This window comes from Sceloporus occidentalis, unplaced genomic scaffold, assembly GCF_023333645.1.
Source record: "Sceloporus occidentalis isolate IW3139 unplaced genomic scaffold, rSceOcc1.0.p SCAF_5, whole genome shotgun sequence".
NCBI lineage: Eukaryota > Metazoa > Chordata > Lepidosauria > Squamata > Phrynosomatidae > Sceloporus > Sceloporus occidentalis.
In genome coordinates this window covers 100,340,228-100,357,781 of record NW_028316985.1, presented here as the reverse complement: position 1 = coordinate 100,357,781, position 17,554 = coordinate 100,340,228, and the positions used below count along the sequence as shown (strand labels likewise).

Here is a 17,554-nt window from a genome sequence, read left to right as displayed (position 1 = left end):
ATTTTCCAGAATGAAATTAGATGGTTTATTTACAGCCTACACATGGCATTTTCTTTTGGTGTGTATTGATGACCTTTGGAATACAGGCTGTTGGGCTAGTGGTAAAAGTGGAACCTGACACACATAGGATGGAATAAATTTCATTGCAGTTGCTCCAGATAACTGGACCTGAATTAATGGGTTCAAAAATATTAAACATTATAGAAAAATATCTGATGTACAAGGTCTTTGATAGTGGAACAGATTGCCTTGGAAGGTAGTAGACTTCTTCATGGTATGTTTTTAAACTGTGTTTGTGTGACACTTATCAAGGATGTCACGGCTGGAAATTTTCTGCATTGGCAAGGAACTTCAGTTTGTGATTTTATTTCTATCTTATATGCAGAATATGGAATCAAAGGCCCTGTTTACATGGGCCATTAAGCACGTACTCAGTACGTGCTAGGGTTGCCCGGGACCATCCTTTTTAGATGCTCCCTAACCCTAGTAGGTACTGAGTACGTCAAAATGGCAGCGCCCTGTCTACCTGGGCGCCACCATTTTGATGTAATGGCTGCGTCATGTCCAAACGGCATGATGCAGCTGTTATGTCTTGGCGCCCTTTCAGCGGCGCCCAAAGGAGCTCTAAAACAGAGCTCCTTTCATGCTGCATATCGCTGGCATGGCCTTTACACAGCCGCGCCAATGATACTAAAGAGAAAGGGGCTGAGCGGCTCCTTTCTCTCTCCCCCCGCCGCTGTTGGGGTGTCCTTGGGGCATGAAGCGTTTTGCCGCTTCCCCGAGGCCAGGAAAAGCGGCGGATCAGGGCCTCCAGGGCTGCCGCTGTGGCAGCTCAGGCCCCGATCTGTCGAGGAAAGGAGCGGTCTGTATCCAACCAAAGTTTCTTAAACCTTGGACCTTTGAGATCCCTTCCAAATCTGTGAGAAACATACATCCCAAAAAATGTTTCTGCATATAACACCAGAGAAGACAGGAGTTATGTACTATTTTACTTCCCATGGTTACTATCTTACACATTACTGTTCGATTGTGTAAACATTTTATTCTCACCTGTTTTTGTATATCTTTTAATACATACTGTATATTTTTAGATTTGTATAGTCTGTATATAAGCTGTGCATGTTCAGGCTATTTATCCGTATCTATATTGTATTGTGGTTTATTGCACTTAGTGCACTGTAATAACATTGTGTGTGCGTGTGTGTGTGTGTGTGTGTGTGTGTGTGTGGCATTGTTGTATTACTATGTTTTGAGTGTTTTGAAACGGCCTTCGGGCTATTCAATAAACTTGTTTATGTTAATGAGGAAGAGGGGAGTTTTACAAGTGGGGAAGGGATAAATACCCTTTCCAGTTTTCATACCATGGTATTTGTACTATATTGTTCCAGAAAGCTGCCAGCTGCAAACTTGAGTATTTGTCACTATAGGATGGGAATAGTGCGTGCGGGAATAGCAGAGGTGGGGAAAGAATCATAGAATCATAGAGTTGGAAGAGACCGCAAGGGCCATCCAGTCCAACCCCCTGCCGTGCAGGAAATCCAGATCAAAGCATCGCCGACAGATGGCCATCCAGCCTCCGTTTGAAGACCTCCAAGGAGGGAGCCTCCACTACACTTCGAGGGAGTTTGTTCCACTGTCGAACAGCCCTTACTGTCAGGAAATTCCTCCTAATGTTGAGGTGGAATCTCTTTTCCTGCAGCTTGCATCCATTGCTCCGGGTCCTAGTCTCTGGAGCAGCAGAAAACAAGCTTGCTCCCTCCTCAATATGACATCCCTTCAAGTATTTAAATAGGGCTATCATATCACCTCTTAACCTTCTCTTCTCCAGGCTAAACATCCCCAGCTCCCTAAGTGATTCCTCATAGGACATGGTTTCCAGACCCTTTCAAGCATTTTGGTCGCCCTCCTTTGGACACGCTCCAGTTTCTCAACATCCTTTTTAAATTGTGGTGCCCAGAACTGGACACAATATTCCAGGTGGGGCCTGACCAGAGCAGAATAGAGTGGCACTATTACTTCCCTTGATCTAGACACTATACTTCTGTTGATGCAGCATTTTGCCCAGGAAGGAGAGGAGAGGAGAGGGTGTGTGGACTCCTCCTCTCTGGAGAGCTTTGCTAGTCCTGAGGCGTCCTTCCAGTGATGCCTCAGGTCTGGCAAACCTCCTTAGAGAGAAGAAGGTCGCAGGCTGACTCCTCCTCCTCCCTGCCAGGCTTTGCTTTCCCTTCTTCCCTTTCCTTTCCCTCAAAGGGCTCTGAAGAGCCCTTTAGGGGAAAGGGAAGATCTGCCCCCGCAGAAGTTGCTGCAGAGGAAGCAGGAGGTAAGTAGGGAAGGAGGGAGGAGGGGAGGCGAGGGATTTTTGTCCCCAGCATTTGCACCGTCATTGGGGACAAAATGACCCTCTAGATTATCCAACATTTTCGGGTATCCGACTATCAGTCAGCTCTGTTTATGTCGGAGAGGAGGTAGGCCAATCCCACCAGGCCTCCCAAAGGAACTGAGCCCTTCCCAGAAAGCATCTGGCTCCATCCTGGCTTCTGAGGGAGAGAGTCCCTTCCCCTTTTGTGTCATGTCTTCTTATATTGTAAGCCTGAGGGCAGGGAACCGTCTAATTAAAAGATTGTACGTACAGTGCTGTGTAAATTTACAGCGCTATATAAATAAAGCTTAATAATAATAATAATAATAATAATAATAAATAATTGAGACTCTGCTGTATGTGGAAGTAATTAACTTACTTTGGGTGACTCCATTTTCCTTGGTAAGCCTTCAAGTCAACTGAGTTGTTGGCTAGAGCAAAGAATTATGGTATTCTAATGTTCAGCATACACCTTTCTCTTCTATCATCTACCTAGTTTACCTTCTAGCCTTCATCCCAGAAGTCAGTCAACATTTCATGGCAGCTGAATACACTGAGTCTTCCTCAGGCTGATAATCAGAGAATTCAGCTTACTGTTTGTATACGATGATGATGAAGCTAGTATTTTGTTAATATTCCCCCTTTCTTTTATTTTCTTTTTTTACTTTCAGACTCCCTTTCACCAGCATCAAGTCCTTCATCAGTGAATCTTACCACAGTCCCAAGCGGCAAAGATGAAACACCCAGTACAGCATTAAATATTGAATGTAGAATATGTGGAGATAAAGCTTCAGGCTACCATTATGGAGTTCATGCATGTGAAGGTTGTAAGGTACTGTCCACAATATCTAGTGTTTAAACAGTAATACAGAATGGCTGTTCATTGCTTTGTAGAGAATTACTGAATAAAAGCAATAGTAGAAGAAAATTACAAAAATAACTAAAAGTAAGCATTTCAATCAGAAATGTATTAATGGGTGTGTGTGCACTGGAGGGCTTTGCAAGTTCAAAATGGCTTTGGGGGGGTACGCATTTCCTATCCCTGCCATAAACCTTCAACCCAACAATCTTACAGGAGACATGGTCCAAATCAGCCAATTGTCATGGAGGTTATGAGCAGCAGTGGTATGCCTAATGTTTCTGCTGTTCATCAGCAAAGTGCCGGTGAACATAGTTACTGGGTGACTACAAGCCTTTCCTCTCCTTTCACAATTCCTTGTTTGGAACTTATGGGGGAAGGTAGAAATAGACCTGAAAGTAGTTCTGATACTTTGGCTGATACGCCAGCTGCATCCTTCCCTGGAATTGGGGGACCTGGAAACTGTGGTACATGCGTTGGTAACTTCACAACTTGATTTCTGCAATGCACTCTATATGGGGCTTTCCTTGTGTCTAGCCCAGAAACTTCAGTTAGTTCAAAATATGGCAGCCAAGTTGGTCACTGGAAAAACCAGAAGTGACCACATAACACCTATCTTAAAATTGCTCCACTGGCTGCCTATTAGTTTCCAGACGCAGGATAAGGTGTTGGTAATGACCTTTAAAGCCCTACATGGCCTGGGTCCAACTTTCGCCTCCTTCCGTATGATCCACCCCGTGCACTCAGGTCCTCTGGGAAGAATCTACTGCAACCCATAAAGGCCAGGTTGACTGCAACTGCCCAGAGGACTTTTTCTTCAACCGCTCCCAGATTATGGAATGGCCTGCCAGAGGAGATCTGTTATATTACCAGCTTGGACAGCATTAAAAAGGCTGTCAAGAAGGATCTCTTCTGGCAGGCCTTTCCTGAATAGCAAACCAGCCACTAATTCAATCCATCATCTCACTGAGTACTCTGTAGCCCCATTTGCCCGTCTTTGATTATTTTAATGTATTGTTTTAATGGTTAATGTGTTTAATTGATGTTTTATGGAGGGAGGGAATAACTGGGATATTGGGGATTGTATGCTTTCTTTTAATTGTAAGCCGCCTCGATTGCCTTCTGGCAGAGAGGTGGGGTAAAAATAAAGCTTTATTTATTTATTTATTTATTCATTCATTCATTCATTCATTCATTCATTCATTCTGGACTTCCATGTCCTAGTGCTTAGTTCAGACAGAAAGGTCTGTACCAGCTCTTGTTTCCAACTCCTAATTTAGAGTTAAGGAGGGGATTGTTGTTCTCTTTCATGGAGACAGTGTGAAATCAGAAGTAAGACCAATGTGTTCATTGAATTACGTACCAAACATAGAGAGATGTACTTATGAGAGCAAAAAGATCTTTCACAATGCATTTTATGTCTAACTTTTACATAATGTTTGCCTACTGTTACTCCTACAGATGGCTATACAGAAAATAAAAGGAGGGAAAGTTTGACACAATGCCAAGCATGTTTGTTTGAAGTAAACTCTCTTACTGGGGCATACACCCTAATAAGAATTTTTAGGATTGTGGCCTTATATGTGAAATTTAATTTTAAGAAGCTGCAGTGTGTCTAATCTGTTCTTTCTCCAAAATTTTCACAGGGCTTTTTTAGGCGGACAATCAGACTAAAACTTAGCTATGATAGATGTGATCGCAATTGCAAAATTCAGAAAAAAAATCGTAATAAGTGCCAATACTGTCGTTTTCAAAAGTGCCTTTCAGTAGGGATGTCTCATAATGGTAGGTAAGAGTAACCTTAATTCTTATTTTATCTCAGCTGTGATCCAGATTGGGAATAGATCATTACAGAGCATTCTTTGACTCTTAGACTGAAAACCTACTCAAATGTGGTTCAAAGCAAAATGGGGTTGATCCATATATAGTGTGCATATTCTATTCACACAAGGATTGTTTTACACTTTCTGCTAAAGCTGAAACTAAATCCAAGGGTAGTCATCTGCTTGCAGAATGACTTATTTAAGCATAAAAACTGTTTTAAAACTTGCTTAACAAAACACTGCACTGAACATTTGCACAAATACTTTTCAGTGCTATTTTTCTTTCGTGCACTGTTCTTCAGTTCTCTTAATATGAGGATATTAAAATGTTAGAAAGGCAAATGGTGTTTGTTTTTGTTTACTGAGCAATTCCAGACTTTGGTAAAGGAGCACAGGAGAGCTGTTTAATATTTCTTTCATATTTGAACCCAGAATGAAGCATACTATGCTTTTCATTGAGGATAGCAGTAGCATTGATTTTATGCCTTTTTTTTAGTGTATTAATCCTAAACCCATTGCAATGTAGTATTTTGCCACTGGATTTATTTGTGTGTATTGAGACACAAGCAATTTCTGCAGTATCATAAAGAGTCAACATGGTATATTGGTTTGTGTATTGGACTATTACTCTGGTGACCAGGGTTTGATTTCCAGCTGGGCCATGAAACCTGTCGGGTGACCTTGAGCAAGGCATATGCACTGAACCTCAGAGGATAGCAATGGCAAAACTCCTCTGCACAAATCTTGCCATGAAAACCTCGTGAAAGGTTTGTTGTGAGGTCATCATAAGTCAGAAATGACTTAAAGGCACACAACAACAACAAGAAGACGAAGCAATATCATAACGGATTCATCATCAAATTTGTATACAACATTAGAGTATCAGTTTTGCGGCTACCCTTTATCAAGTTACATGTATTTTATTTGTTCATTTGGATATATCATGTGAGCTTAAAGTCTCTAAAAAGTCTAAGAATATTAGACTTTGTATTTTTATAGTCTTCTGTTAAATTAACTGAAAAGGAGCCTCCTTTCTTTTTCTTCATTATTGAATACTTCTAAATGTGAGTCTTTCAACACTTCTGCAAAATTCTCAGAGTGTATCTCTATTACAGAGTTACAGAAATACAGTACTAATATATATCTGACAGAATCCTGTTGATTGGTGAATATTTAGAATGTATTTATAGACAGCTCCAGTATAGTAGTGTACACTCAGGGACATGTATTGGAACACCCCAGCAGAGAATTCCAAGTACCTCACCAAATGACAAATCTCAAGGTAGTGTAGGACAGAATCATAGCAGTAATGTTGGTATTAAAATGGTATATCTCTGCAGTACAGATACACTCTAAAGCTCCAGTTTCATTGGAATCTTAGGCCCTATACAGACAGCCAAAATAAAGCTGCTTCGAGTCACTTTGGAGGTATGGTGTTTCAATGATGCATGCATCCTAAGAGTCTGGAAGCTGCACCAAAGCTGCACTCCAGTCCTTAGGACTGGAACATGGCTTTGGTGCGGCTTCCGGACTCTTAGGATGCATGTATCATTTAAACAGCATACCTCCAAAGTGACTCGAAGCAGCTTTATTTTGGTTGTCTGTAACAGGCCTTAAAGATTGCTTCTTTGCTTGCTTTTTGCACACAGCTGCTCGCACTTCTGTCTCTCTTACTCCCTCTCTCTCATATGTATTATATGAGTGTATTTGAATAGATTTATAGTATTATATTTTGTTGGATTTAAGTGTTTTCTTCTTCAGTTGTGCTTTGTTTATTAACATGTTGTACCCCACCTTGAAGTGAGGGGGGGAAACATCATCATCTCACCTTGAATCTGTCTATCCCTCTTTTTCCTCTTCCACATGGCGAGTCAGTCTCCCATCTCTTTTACTTCTCTCCTTCACCTTGACCCCTTGTGGTGTACTCCTCCCTTGTTTTTGCATACTAGTGCTTTTTCTCCTTTCTCTCCTATTTTTTGGGGGCCTCAGCTCATGCTGTTAGAGTTCACCCCTCTCCTATTCCCTTCTTCACCTTACCTCTTACCATTGCAATGTGCCTCTCTCTTGCTTCTTGTCCATTGCTGCTCACACAGCTTGCTCTCCTATTCCCCCTATTCCTTTCCTCACCTTGCACCTTCAAAACGGGCGGAAAAATGAAATGCACAGATATAGGATGGGGGACACCTGGCTGAATGAAACTACATGTGAAAAGGATCTGGGACTCCAAGTAGACCACAAGTTGAACATGAGTCAACAGTGCAATGCGGCAGCTAAAAAGGCCAATGCAATTTTAGGCTGCCTCAATAAAAGTATAGTGTCTAGATCAAGAGAAGTAACAGTGCCACTGTATTCTGCTCTGGTCAGGCCCCACCTAGAATATTGTGTCCAGTTCTGGGCACCACAATTCAAAAAGGACATTGCGAAACTGGAGTGCGACTAAAATGGTGAAAGGTCTGGAAACCTTGCCCTGTGAGGAACGACTCAGGGAACTGGGGATGTTTAGCCTGGAGAACAGACGGTTAAGAGGTGATATGCTAGCCCTGTTTAAATATTTGAAAGGATGTCATATTGAGGAGGGAGCAAGCTTGTTTTCTGCTGCTCCAGAGAACAGGACCCGGAACAATGGATGCAAGCTACAGGAAAAGAGATTCCACCTCAACAATAGGAAGAACTTCCTGACAGTAAGGGCTGTTCGACAGTGGAACACACTCCCTCGGAGTGTAGTAGAGTCTCCTTCCTTGGAGGTCTTTAAACAGAGGCTGGATGGCCATCTGTCAGGGATGCTTTGATTTGGATTTCCTGCATGGCAGGGGGTTGGAGTGGATGGTCCTTGTGGTCTCTTCCAACTCTTTGATTCTATGATTCTATGATTTAATGAGCTTTTGGTTTTTTGTTTGCTTTTGAGGCACTGCTTGCTTTCCTGTCTCTCCTACTGCCTCCCATGTCTCACTTCACATCATCGCTGTGCACCATTCTCTTGCTTTTGGTACACTGCCACCCACACCACTTCTATTCTTTTCCTTGCCTCACACCCTTGCTATGTGATTCTCCCTTCCTTCTTGCACTCTGGTGCTCTCGCTCCTGAAATTTCTGGGTGGCCTGGTTTCTTGCAGAATAATTTTGACAGAAGAATGTCTCCATTTAGCCCTATATCTTGGCTTCAAGGGATAGAGAGGGTTTGGAATCCAGTTCAAGCAAGCACTGGGTAGCATGCCTAGAATCCAGATAAATCCTAGCTATCCAGTTGATAACTTGATGACCTTCCATATGTCTGTTGGGCTGCTGTTCCCATCAGCTCTAGACAGCATAGCTAGTGGACAGGGATCATAGAAGTTGGAGCGCAGCATCATCTGGAGGGCCACTCATTTCCCCTCACTGCTCTAATAAATACAGTCAAAACACCTTTCAAGTTCTCTAAAAGGCATAAGGACAAGAAATTTAAAATAAAATGAAATTATAAATTCAGATTTTGGGAGTTAGGTTTCTGGCTACATTGTGAAATATTTTACATGCAACTTGCTGGTTCATACTGTTCGTACAGTTTTATACTGTAAATTGTTTAATTGCATTTTAAGGAGGGAGGTATTGGGAATATGTAATATATATTTTAATGTTGTAATGTTGTATATTTTAATGTTGCGTGGTGCAGAGAGGTGCTTTAAAATAAATTTTATTATTATATGACAACTCTAACTACATATGGCTCCAGGGCTTCACTTTGACCACCCCTGCTTTTAATCTGGGAAGAGAATGACTAGTGCAGATGGTAGAGGGATTCTGATGAACTTAAACAGATCTTAAAGGATTACACCCCCCCCCCCCAATGGAGAAAGAACAATAAACTGAGCTTTTTTAATTTCCCAGTGAGTACGGGGGTCAACATACAGAGTGAATAGGGAGATATCACCTTTGGAACATGATCTAATTCGATGGGTTGATCTAATCCTGATGCTGTTGGTGCTAGGATCTGATACAGTGACTTGTAGGATCAGGTCCAGAACTGAAGAACAAGTATGTACATTGTTCTACTTTAAATGCATGTTTTTCCCTCAGCAATTCGATTTGGTCGGATGCCAAGATCAGAGAAGGCAAAGTTGAAGGCTGAAGTTCTAACAGGTGAACACTGTATAGAAAATTCTGAAATCGCAGATCTTAAATCGCTTGCCAAGAGAATTTATGAAGCATATTTGAAAAACTTTAATATGAACAAAGTCAAAGCCAGAATCATCCTTGCAGGAAAAACCAATAACAATCCAGTAAGTATTTACTACCAGAGTATGTTTAAAAAAGTGAGCTAAACATACATAAGCTCATACACATGTAAGATAAAATCAAAGGCCTGTTACAGACAGCCAAAATAAAGCTGCTTCGAGTCACTTTGGAGGTATGGTATTTCAATGATACATGCGTCCTAAGAGTCCAAAGGCCTCACCAAAGCCACGCTCCAGTCCTAAGGACTGAAGTGCAGCTTTGGTGAAGCTTCCAGACTCTTAGGACTCATGCATCATTAAATACCATACCACCAAAGTGACTCAAAGCAGCTTTATTTTGGCTGTCTGTAACAGGCCAAAGGTTCAGTTTAAAACAACCTGACCTTTTTTTAAAAAGACATTTTCCTCCTCCTCTGTCAAGAGGAAACACTTCTTTTGTGATAAACGCATGCATTATTACACACTTTTTTAAAAAGGGAGTTTGGGGTTTTATTCAAAAGTGCCAATTTATGCATACATGTATGTAGAGCTAATGTGAGTAACTGCTTAATCTATGAAACCCACACAATCAAAGTAAATTTAATCACAAGACAACCATGCTTATTTATTCCTTAATGATTTGGGGGGATTTATCTTGTACTCTTCAGTCATTTCCCATGGTAGCTTGCAACATTTAAAAGAAAAACAAAACATTGATAAATACATTAAAAATTCACAATATAAAGTAGTTTAAAACTGTATTTAAAAGCAGCATGGTTGGATAATTTGGAAATTGGTAACTAAAAACAGAGGGGGAAAAAAGCTGTGATCATATGATGAAAAAGTTTTCCCAGGGATTGAAACTTGATCATTCTTGGCATTTTAGTTACCGGACTCTCTTGTACTAGTTACCTGTATTTACATGGGGTAAGCTGCTGCTTTTAAGTTTTTAAAAGTTGTGAGACATTCATTTTGTGGATCTCCCAGGCTTTGTGTTGGTTGGGTCACAGGTAGACAGGCAATGTAAGGGCCATGGACTGTAATAACCCTAGTAAGACTTTCTGTTAGTGGTTTATTCTCAAGTTATATGTGATGGCCATACGAACTAGATGGTATGGGCTGGCGTTATATAAAAAGAAAGGTGGTAAGATTGATATAAAAGCTCTGAAAATTTAATGGTTTGACATCCTTACAGACAGGTTAAGTTCCTTAATATGGATAATATGGAACCTGACTTCCTTTCTAAAATTAGTATATAGCTCACATGCTTAAATGAGTGATTTCCTCTGCAGTTCCCAACTCTTGAAAATCTGCTATAGGTTTTGGGCATGGTGTGGGTTATAATTCAAATGTTTGCTGAAACATATTAAATTGCTCTTTTTTGTGTGTGGTAGGAACTTATCCCTATTCTTTCCATCTTAGGTCAGCCTCTGGTACCAAATTTACTGTTAAAGAAGTAATGCACAAAGTAGTAACACATCTGCTTTGTTACCTGAAGTCTACCTGTATGACTATCAAAATGCTTAATGTTTTTGAAATTATTATATGACAAATCCCCATCTTATCAAATAGTATAATGAACTTGAATTGAAAGAGAAGTTTTAAGAAAGGGTTTGATATATTACATTGTTGCTGTTACGGTATTTAATTATTATTACTGTCTTTTTGTAGCCATTTGTTATACATGATATGGATACGTTGTGTATGGCAGAGAAGACACTGGTGGCAAAACTGGTAGCCAATGGGATACAGAACAAGGAGGCAGAAGTTCGAATCTTCCACTGCTGCCAGTGTACCTCAGTCGAGGCTGTAACAGAACTTACAGAATTTGCCAAATCTATCCCTGGCTTCTCAAACCTAGACCTAAATGACCAGGTGACTCTACTAAAATATGGGGTTTATGAAGCAATTTTTGCCATGCTGGCCTCTGTGATGAACAAAGATGGGATGTTAGTAGCCTATGGAAATGGTTTTATAACTCGAGAATTCCTCAAAAGTTTAAGGAAGCCATTTTGTGATATTATGGAGCCGAAGTTTGATTTTGCAATGAAATTCAATGCGCTGGAGCTAGATGATAGTGACATATCTCTTTTTGTGGCTGCTATAATTTGTTGTGGAGGTAAGACTTAAGCTACTATTATTTACTGTCTAAGCTGCAATCTCTTTTATGTCCTACATTTTTTCTGATTATTTACTTCAGTTTGTCTCCCACTGTTCTTCAGTAGTACTCCAAGTACCTAATTGTAACCAAAAAAAATAAGTTAAGTTAAATGAAAAATGATATATGAATAAATTCAAGAATTGGCAACAAATAGGAAATTTAGAGAAATGTGGAACAAAAGATATTAAAAACAGAATATTGCTAATAATTTTAGCAATAAATAAATAAATAAATTTCTAATAATTTTCTGATAATTTTGTTTTTATCTTTCATGGTCATAGTATGGACTTTGCTTTTCTCTCTCTTTCTGCTTTGTAATAATTTCCCCTGCGAGTTATTTCAGGGTTTAAAAAAAAAGCACAAAAGAATAACAGTAACAATAAGGGAAGCAGTTAACAGGTTGAAAATAATATATTTTGGATAAAAGCTGAAGTATGTTTATACTGATCTCAGGTTGTTTCTGAGTTTTGATTTGTTAAAACCATACTGGCTCTCACAACTACAATCTGGGAGAATAAGTATCTCTGTGAAAGTAAATTTTGGAACATGAGCCAACATTTTTCACTAGATTGAGTATGCTTGTATAGTGGCCTGATTTGAAGTAGTCTTGCGGTTGAGAAGTTGGGTATAATTAAAATTATTTTCACAATTTGACTGAATACCACCACCTTATTATAGTGCCATCAGGTAATGACTTCTTTAATCAGCAATGACAAGTACAAAAAGAGGTTCAAAATTTATTTTACAGAGTTAAATACATGTTAACCGTTCTGGAGAGCCTGTGGCCAATTCTCATTGATGTGGTTCCTGAGCAGGAATGATGGGAGCTGAGGCCCAACGTTTGGAGGAATCTACAGATTCTTCACACCTGAGTTAAAATGTTACCTAAAAATAGAATTTAAAGTGGGGGGAATGCATAACCAAGTTATTCTCTTACAATTCTCAGGATAACTTGTTACCAGAACAAACCTTTCTTTGCTTCATACTAATTACAAAAACAGATTATTTATTTATTTCATTGGGAGTTTTAAGAAAGCACTCGCATCTCTCTTCAATGAGACGTCAGTGCCCTTTAACAGAGACAGAGCCCCTTGTATAATTTTGGGATCAGCACAGGTTACTGCGGTTGTTTAAGACAAATGCATTTCTGTTCACAATGAGATCGTTAAAAGGGGTTCAAAAAAAGAGGCAAACATTGGCTGGCTCATGCCCATAATCACTTAAACCAACAAAATAAGTAGTTAAAAATAAGGCCTTTCATTAAGTTCTTATGTGCAGATAAATTCTTGTCACATATAACAGTTATCAATAACATTTTTATTTTTGAGAACAGATCGCCCAGGCCTTGTAAACATTGGACACATTGAAAAGATGCAGGAGAGCATTGTTCATGTACTAAAACTTCATTTACAAAACAACCATCCTGATGACATCTTCCTCTTTCCAAAACTCCTACAGAAAATGGCAGACCTCCGACAGCTTGTCACAGAGCATGCTCATCTTGTTCAGATAATCAAAAAGACTGAATCTGATGCACACTTACATCCTTTGTTACAGGAAATTTATAAAGATATGTATTAAGGTTGTTCTAGATTTGTATGATATGTAAAGAAAATAGCAATATTAATAGATGGGAGCAAATAACTTTGCACAATTGTTTTCTGCTATGCTTTAATCTCAAACCACTAGTGAACCTAAAATGTAGGTAACTGGAATATCACATTTCTTTTGCCGGGGCTTGTTTTTAAGTACTTTTTAAAAGTACATACAGTAGGCCCTTGGTGTCTGCTGGGGTTTGGTTTCCACCCCCCACCCCCCAAATGGATATCAAAATCTGTGGATGCTCAAGTCCCATTATATAAAATGGTGTAGTATATTGGCATTCCTTATATAAAATGGCAAAATCAAGGTTTGCTTTTTGGTATCTGTTTTTAAAAAATATTTTCAAGCAATTAATGGTTGAATCCATGGATACAGAGGGCTGACTGGCAGTACGCTGTGATTTACACAATGGCCTGTTACAGACTGCCAAAATAAAGCTGCTTCGGGTCTCTTTGGAGGTATGCTATTTAAATGATGCAGAGTCCGGAGGTCGCGCCAAAGCCACACGCCATTCTTAAGCACTGGAGTGCAGCTTTGGTGCAGCTTCCGGATTCTTAGGGTGCATGCATCATTTAAACAGCATACCCCCAAAAAGACCTGAAGCAGCTTTATTTTGGCAGTCTGTAACAGGCCAAAGTTAGGGCAGCAGTAGAAATTTAATCATGCCACATGTGAATTTTCTAAAATTATGGCTTCTCATCTCTTGGTTCTACTACTGCAAGAAAACTAGCAGTGTGGACCAGGATACAGAACTTCTTAGGATGGCTGCAAGGCCTAGTTTCTCTAAGCTGCGTTGTCCTTGGGCCACATGGGAGTTTCAGAAGCAGTTTGAGGCGTGAAATGATGGGAATAGAAAGGTCTGCTGCTGAAAACTAGAGAAAAGTGTTTGCCACTGGTTATACCCAGACTTTTCAGATCTAAAGATTGTATGCATCTAAATTATTTGTTGAAATTCTGGCCCCTGTCTTTCATACCACTTTGGTGTAGTGATTTGAGTGTTGGACTACCGCTCCAGGACACCAGGGTTTGAATCCCTGCGCAGTCATGGAAACCCACTAGGCAAATCTGGACAAATTACACTCTCTTAATCTAAATGGAAAGCATTGGCAAACACCTTCAGAATAAATCAAGCCGAGAAAAAACTATGATAAGGAGTCGGCAGTTTGAAGGCACACAACAGCAGCAGCATCAGCAACACCAACATTACTATCTTTCTTAGAAACTTGAGCATTTGGTGTTAAATTGGTGTTCACAAAAGATGGGGTTTTTTTAAAGTTATCTTTTTGATGATGGTAAAATCCTAAGTGATTACAGTACTTGGAAAGAGGTTAACAGAAAAAAAGGTTCTTGTATAAGATTAGCATTGGTTGACCAGTAAAAATTGATTTTTTTAAAAAAAAAAGTGAAAAATTTTGAAAAATTAGTATAACTTACAAGATAGAGGTCATGCAGGATTTCCACAATTTGTTGTATCCTGCATTCCTAAAATAGTTTTGGCTGTATGAAAATTTGATTTCAATCAATTATTTTGTGATATATGAAACCAGAGCTGGCGACAATGTTTTATCGAACCAGCTGAGAAAAAGTTTGCACTGAGATGAGAAACAGAAGATGGAATAGTAGACATCTTTCCAGTACAGTAAATTCTGCTTGGTTGCAGCAGGAAGGTTTAGAATTTTCATCTTCGTAAAAACTTAGCATCAATCTATTATTTCTGTAATCATCAATTAGCAAATTGAACCAGCAGGTTATCAAATGAGGCATTTCTATACTGCAAAGTAGAAAAGAATCTTCAGCACTAAGCTAGTTGCCCTGATGCTTTTCATAAAGATATGCCCAGATAGATCTCATAATATCATAGAACCATAGAGTTGGAAGAGACCTCAAGGGCCACCAAGTCCAACCTCCTGCCATAGAGGAATACACAATGAAAGCACCTCTGACAGATGGCCTTCCAGCCTCTGTTTACAAACCTCCAAAGAAGGAGAATCCACCACTCTCCGAGGAAGCATGTTCCACTGTATAAAAGCTCTTACTGTCAAGAAGTTCCTCCTAATGTTTAGGTAGAATTTCTTTTTCCTGTAGCTTGCATCCATTGTTCCATGTCCTGTTCTCGGGAGCAGCAGAAAACAAGCTTTCTCCATCCTCAGTGTGACACCCCTTCAACTATTTAAACAGGGCTGTCTTATCACCTCTTAACCCTTTCTTCTTCAGGCTAAACATACCCAGCTCTCTAAGTCTCTCCTCATAGGGCATGGTTTCCAGAGCTTTCAGCATTTTAGTTGCCCTTCTCTGGACACACTCCAGCTTGTCAACATCCTTTTTGAATTGTGGTGCCCAGAACTGGACACAGTATTCGAGTCGAGGCTTGTCCAAAGCAGAATAGAGTGGCACTATTACTCCCCTCGATCTAGACACTAAACCTCTGTTGATGCAGCCTAGAATCGCATTGGCTTTTTTTAGCTGTCGCATCAGTGTTGACTCATGTTTAACATGTGGTCTACTAGGACTCCTAGATCCCTTTCATGTGTTCTTTTGTCAAGACAGGTGTCCCACCATCCTATACTTGTGCATTTCATTTTTTCTACCTAAATGCAGTACCTTACATTTCTCCCTGTTGAATTGCATTTTGTTAGTTTTGGCCTATCTTTCTATCTATTAAGGTAATTTTGATTTCACGCATGCAATTCTCAGAAAATCCCAAGTAGCAATTTGCATAGACGCTTCATCTTGCAGTATACAGTATTTCAGTAAAATACACACATGGGATTTTCAAAGAATTGTTGGCAATTTTTAAAGAGAAGTGACTGGTTTGTATGTTTATGTAAGGATAACTCATACTCCCAAAAGTACACTTAGTTTCTATAGTGCTCCAGACAGTATCTGCTACATCAGAAGCAATTTTATGAACTTAATGTGATGGTTGTAAACTGCATGAACGTTCACTGTGAAAACTGTTGACTCAAGATGCTTGAAAGATCACTTTCCTGCAGGAAAAATATTTAGATTTCCAGCTGGAGATGAGAGGTTGTCATTCATATATATTGTACTACATTGCTTTAAAGACTGATATATTAATACTGTTTTTACTTGATCACTGGTTTTAATAGTACTTCCCTTTCACTGTGTGCCCTTACCTGTAGTGGCCTTGTTTATAACCCAGAGTAATCTAAAATAATATGGATTACATGTTGGAGGGTGTCCAGGCATTTTGTTTTTCGTTTCAGCCTAGTGAAGCTCTCCACGATTTCACAGGTTGCAAGTAAGAATAACAAGTGCAAAAAGATCTTGGGAGAGCTTTCAGAAACTTCAGGTATAATGTACGCTAGTGCATATCAATAGAAGCACTGTCTAAAATATACTTGCACTGTTAATTAGAATACTCAGGACTGGGGTAATAATTCAGTAAGTTGGGGGAAAACTTTGTTTCCTAAAAATGAAATCATCTACCTCAATAAATTATATAAAAAATTAAACTGCAAATTAAGTTGCTCACGAAATTGATAATTTATCTGTTGAAAGGCTTGGGATGGCAAATCCAATTAAACCTAAAATAGCTATCACACCGATTTTCTTATGCAAGTAAAAATAAATTATTTACTGAGTAGCTTTAAAAGCATCCTTTTTATTTTTGCATCTTTTCATCCATGTTGCTTTGTTACTGCCTATTTAACCTATGATTCTCTGTATCACATTACCTTATGCCTAATCATTATTGTTGTATAATGTAAGGGGTGCAAAGAGAGAGGAATCTCCTGAATTTCTAGGATACTTTTAAGTGAAGTGCATGCCTCTGTACCCTGTAAGGCAAGGATGGCTCCTCTCTCAAACATTTTGCCTATTCATAAACATTAGGACATCTGGAAGAAAAAACATTCCTTATCTGTTCCTTAAAGGCTATTTTATCCCCATGAAAGCTTAAAGGTTTTTTGGTTTTTACAAGAGAGCACAGATTTATTTTGCTGGTTTATTGAAATTTACTTCTGCATCCTACAGATATGCCTTTAGCTGGCAATATAGTAATTTTTGCCTCTGTCCTCACAAATGTCTTAAGCCATAGGAGATTCCACAGAGGTGAGGTGGTATCTTTGGTGGAGGTCTGTACTCAACTTCCTGCCCTCAGTAAAAATTAGGTAAATGTACACATATTGATAGTGGTTCACAGAACAATATTTAACAGTTGACTTTTCACCATATTATGAAATGGATGATATGGTAACTCCAGTAGCCAGGGAATCAGTGGTATTATGCTAAGGTGAAGTCTGCTTTTAAGATGCAGTATTGTCAAGAGTGTAGCTATGGGGAGGGAGCAAAATAAAAGCATTCCTCCCACATAAGAATCCTACCCACCATTAAGTTTTCCTTCAGTCTCAAATTTATAATATTGTAGAGAATGAGACGTTAAAAATCACTTGCTCCTAGAACTCTTACATTCACTGTGTTTGCATTCACTTGGTAACTTTGTCGACACTTTTTTGAAAGTGATAGGGGGAAAATTAGTTCATTTGAGATGTGCTGGAGTAGAGTTCTATGGATACTATGAACTGCTAAAAAGACAAA

The 17,554-nt window shown here is 39.4% G+C and overlaps 1 protein-coding gene across 2 annotated transcripts in view; it reads left to right on the top strand.

Annotated features, from left to right (window-relative positions):
- The window catches only part of PPARA (peroxisome proliferator activated receptor alpha), a 57,118-nt gene extending 43,729 nt beyond the window's left edge, over positions 1-13,389 (top strand). For both annotated transcript variants that reach the window (XM_089524887.1, XM_089524888.1), the window contains 5 exons: positions 3,031-3,191; positions 4,865-5,003; positions 9,095-9,297; positions 10,903-11,350; positions 12,726-13,389. In XM_089524887.1, coding sequence (XP_089381013.1) covers positions 3,031-3,191; positions 4,865-5,003; positions 9,095-9,297; positions 10,903-11,350; positions 12,726-12,973 — 1,199 coding nt within the window. In that variant the 3' untranslated portion in view covers positions 12,974-13,389. The remainder of the gene's footprint in view (positions 1-3,030; positions 3,192-4,864; positions 5,004-9,094; positions 9,298-10,902; positions 11,351-12,725) is intronic.
- Positions 13,390-17,554: the final 4,165 nt, after the last annotated feature.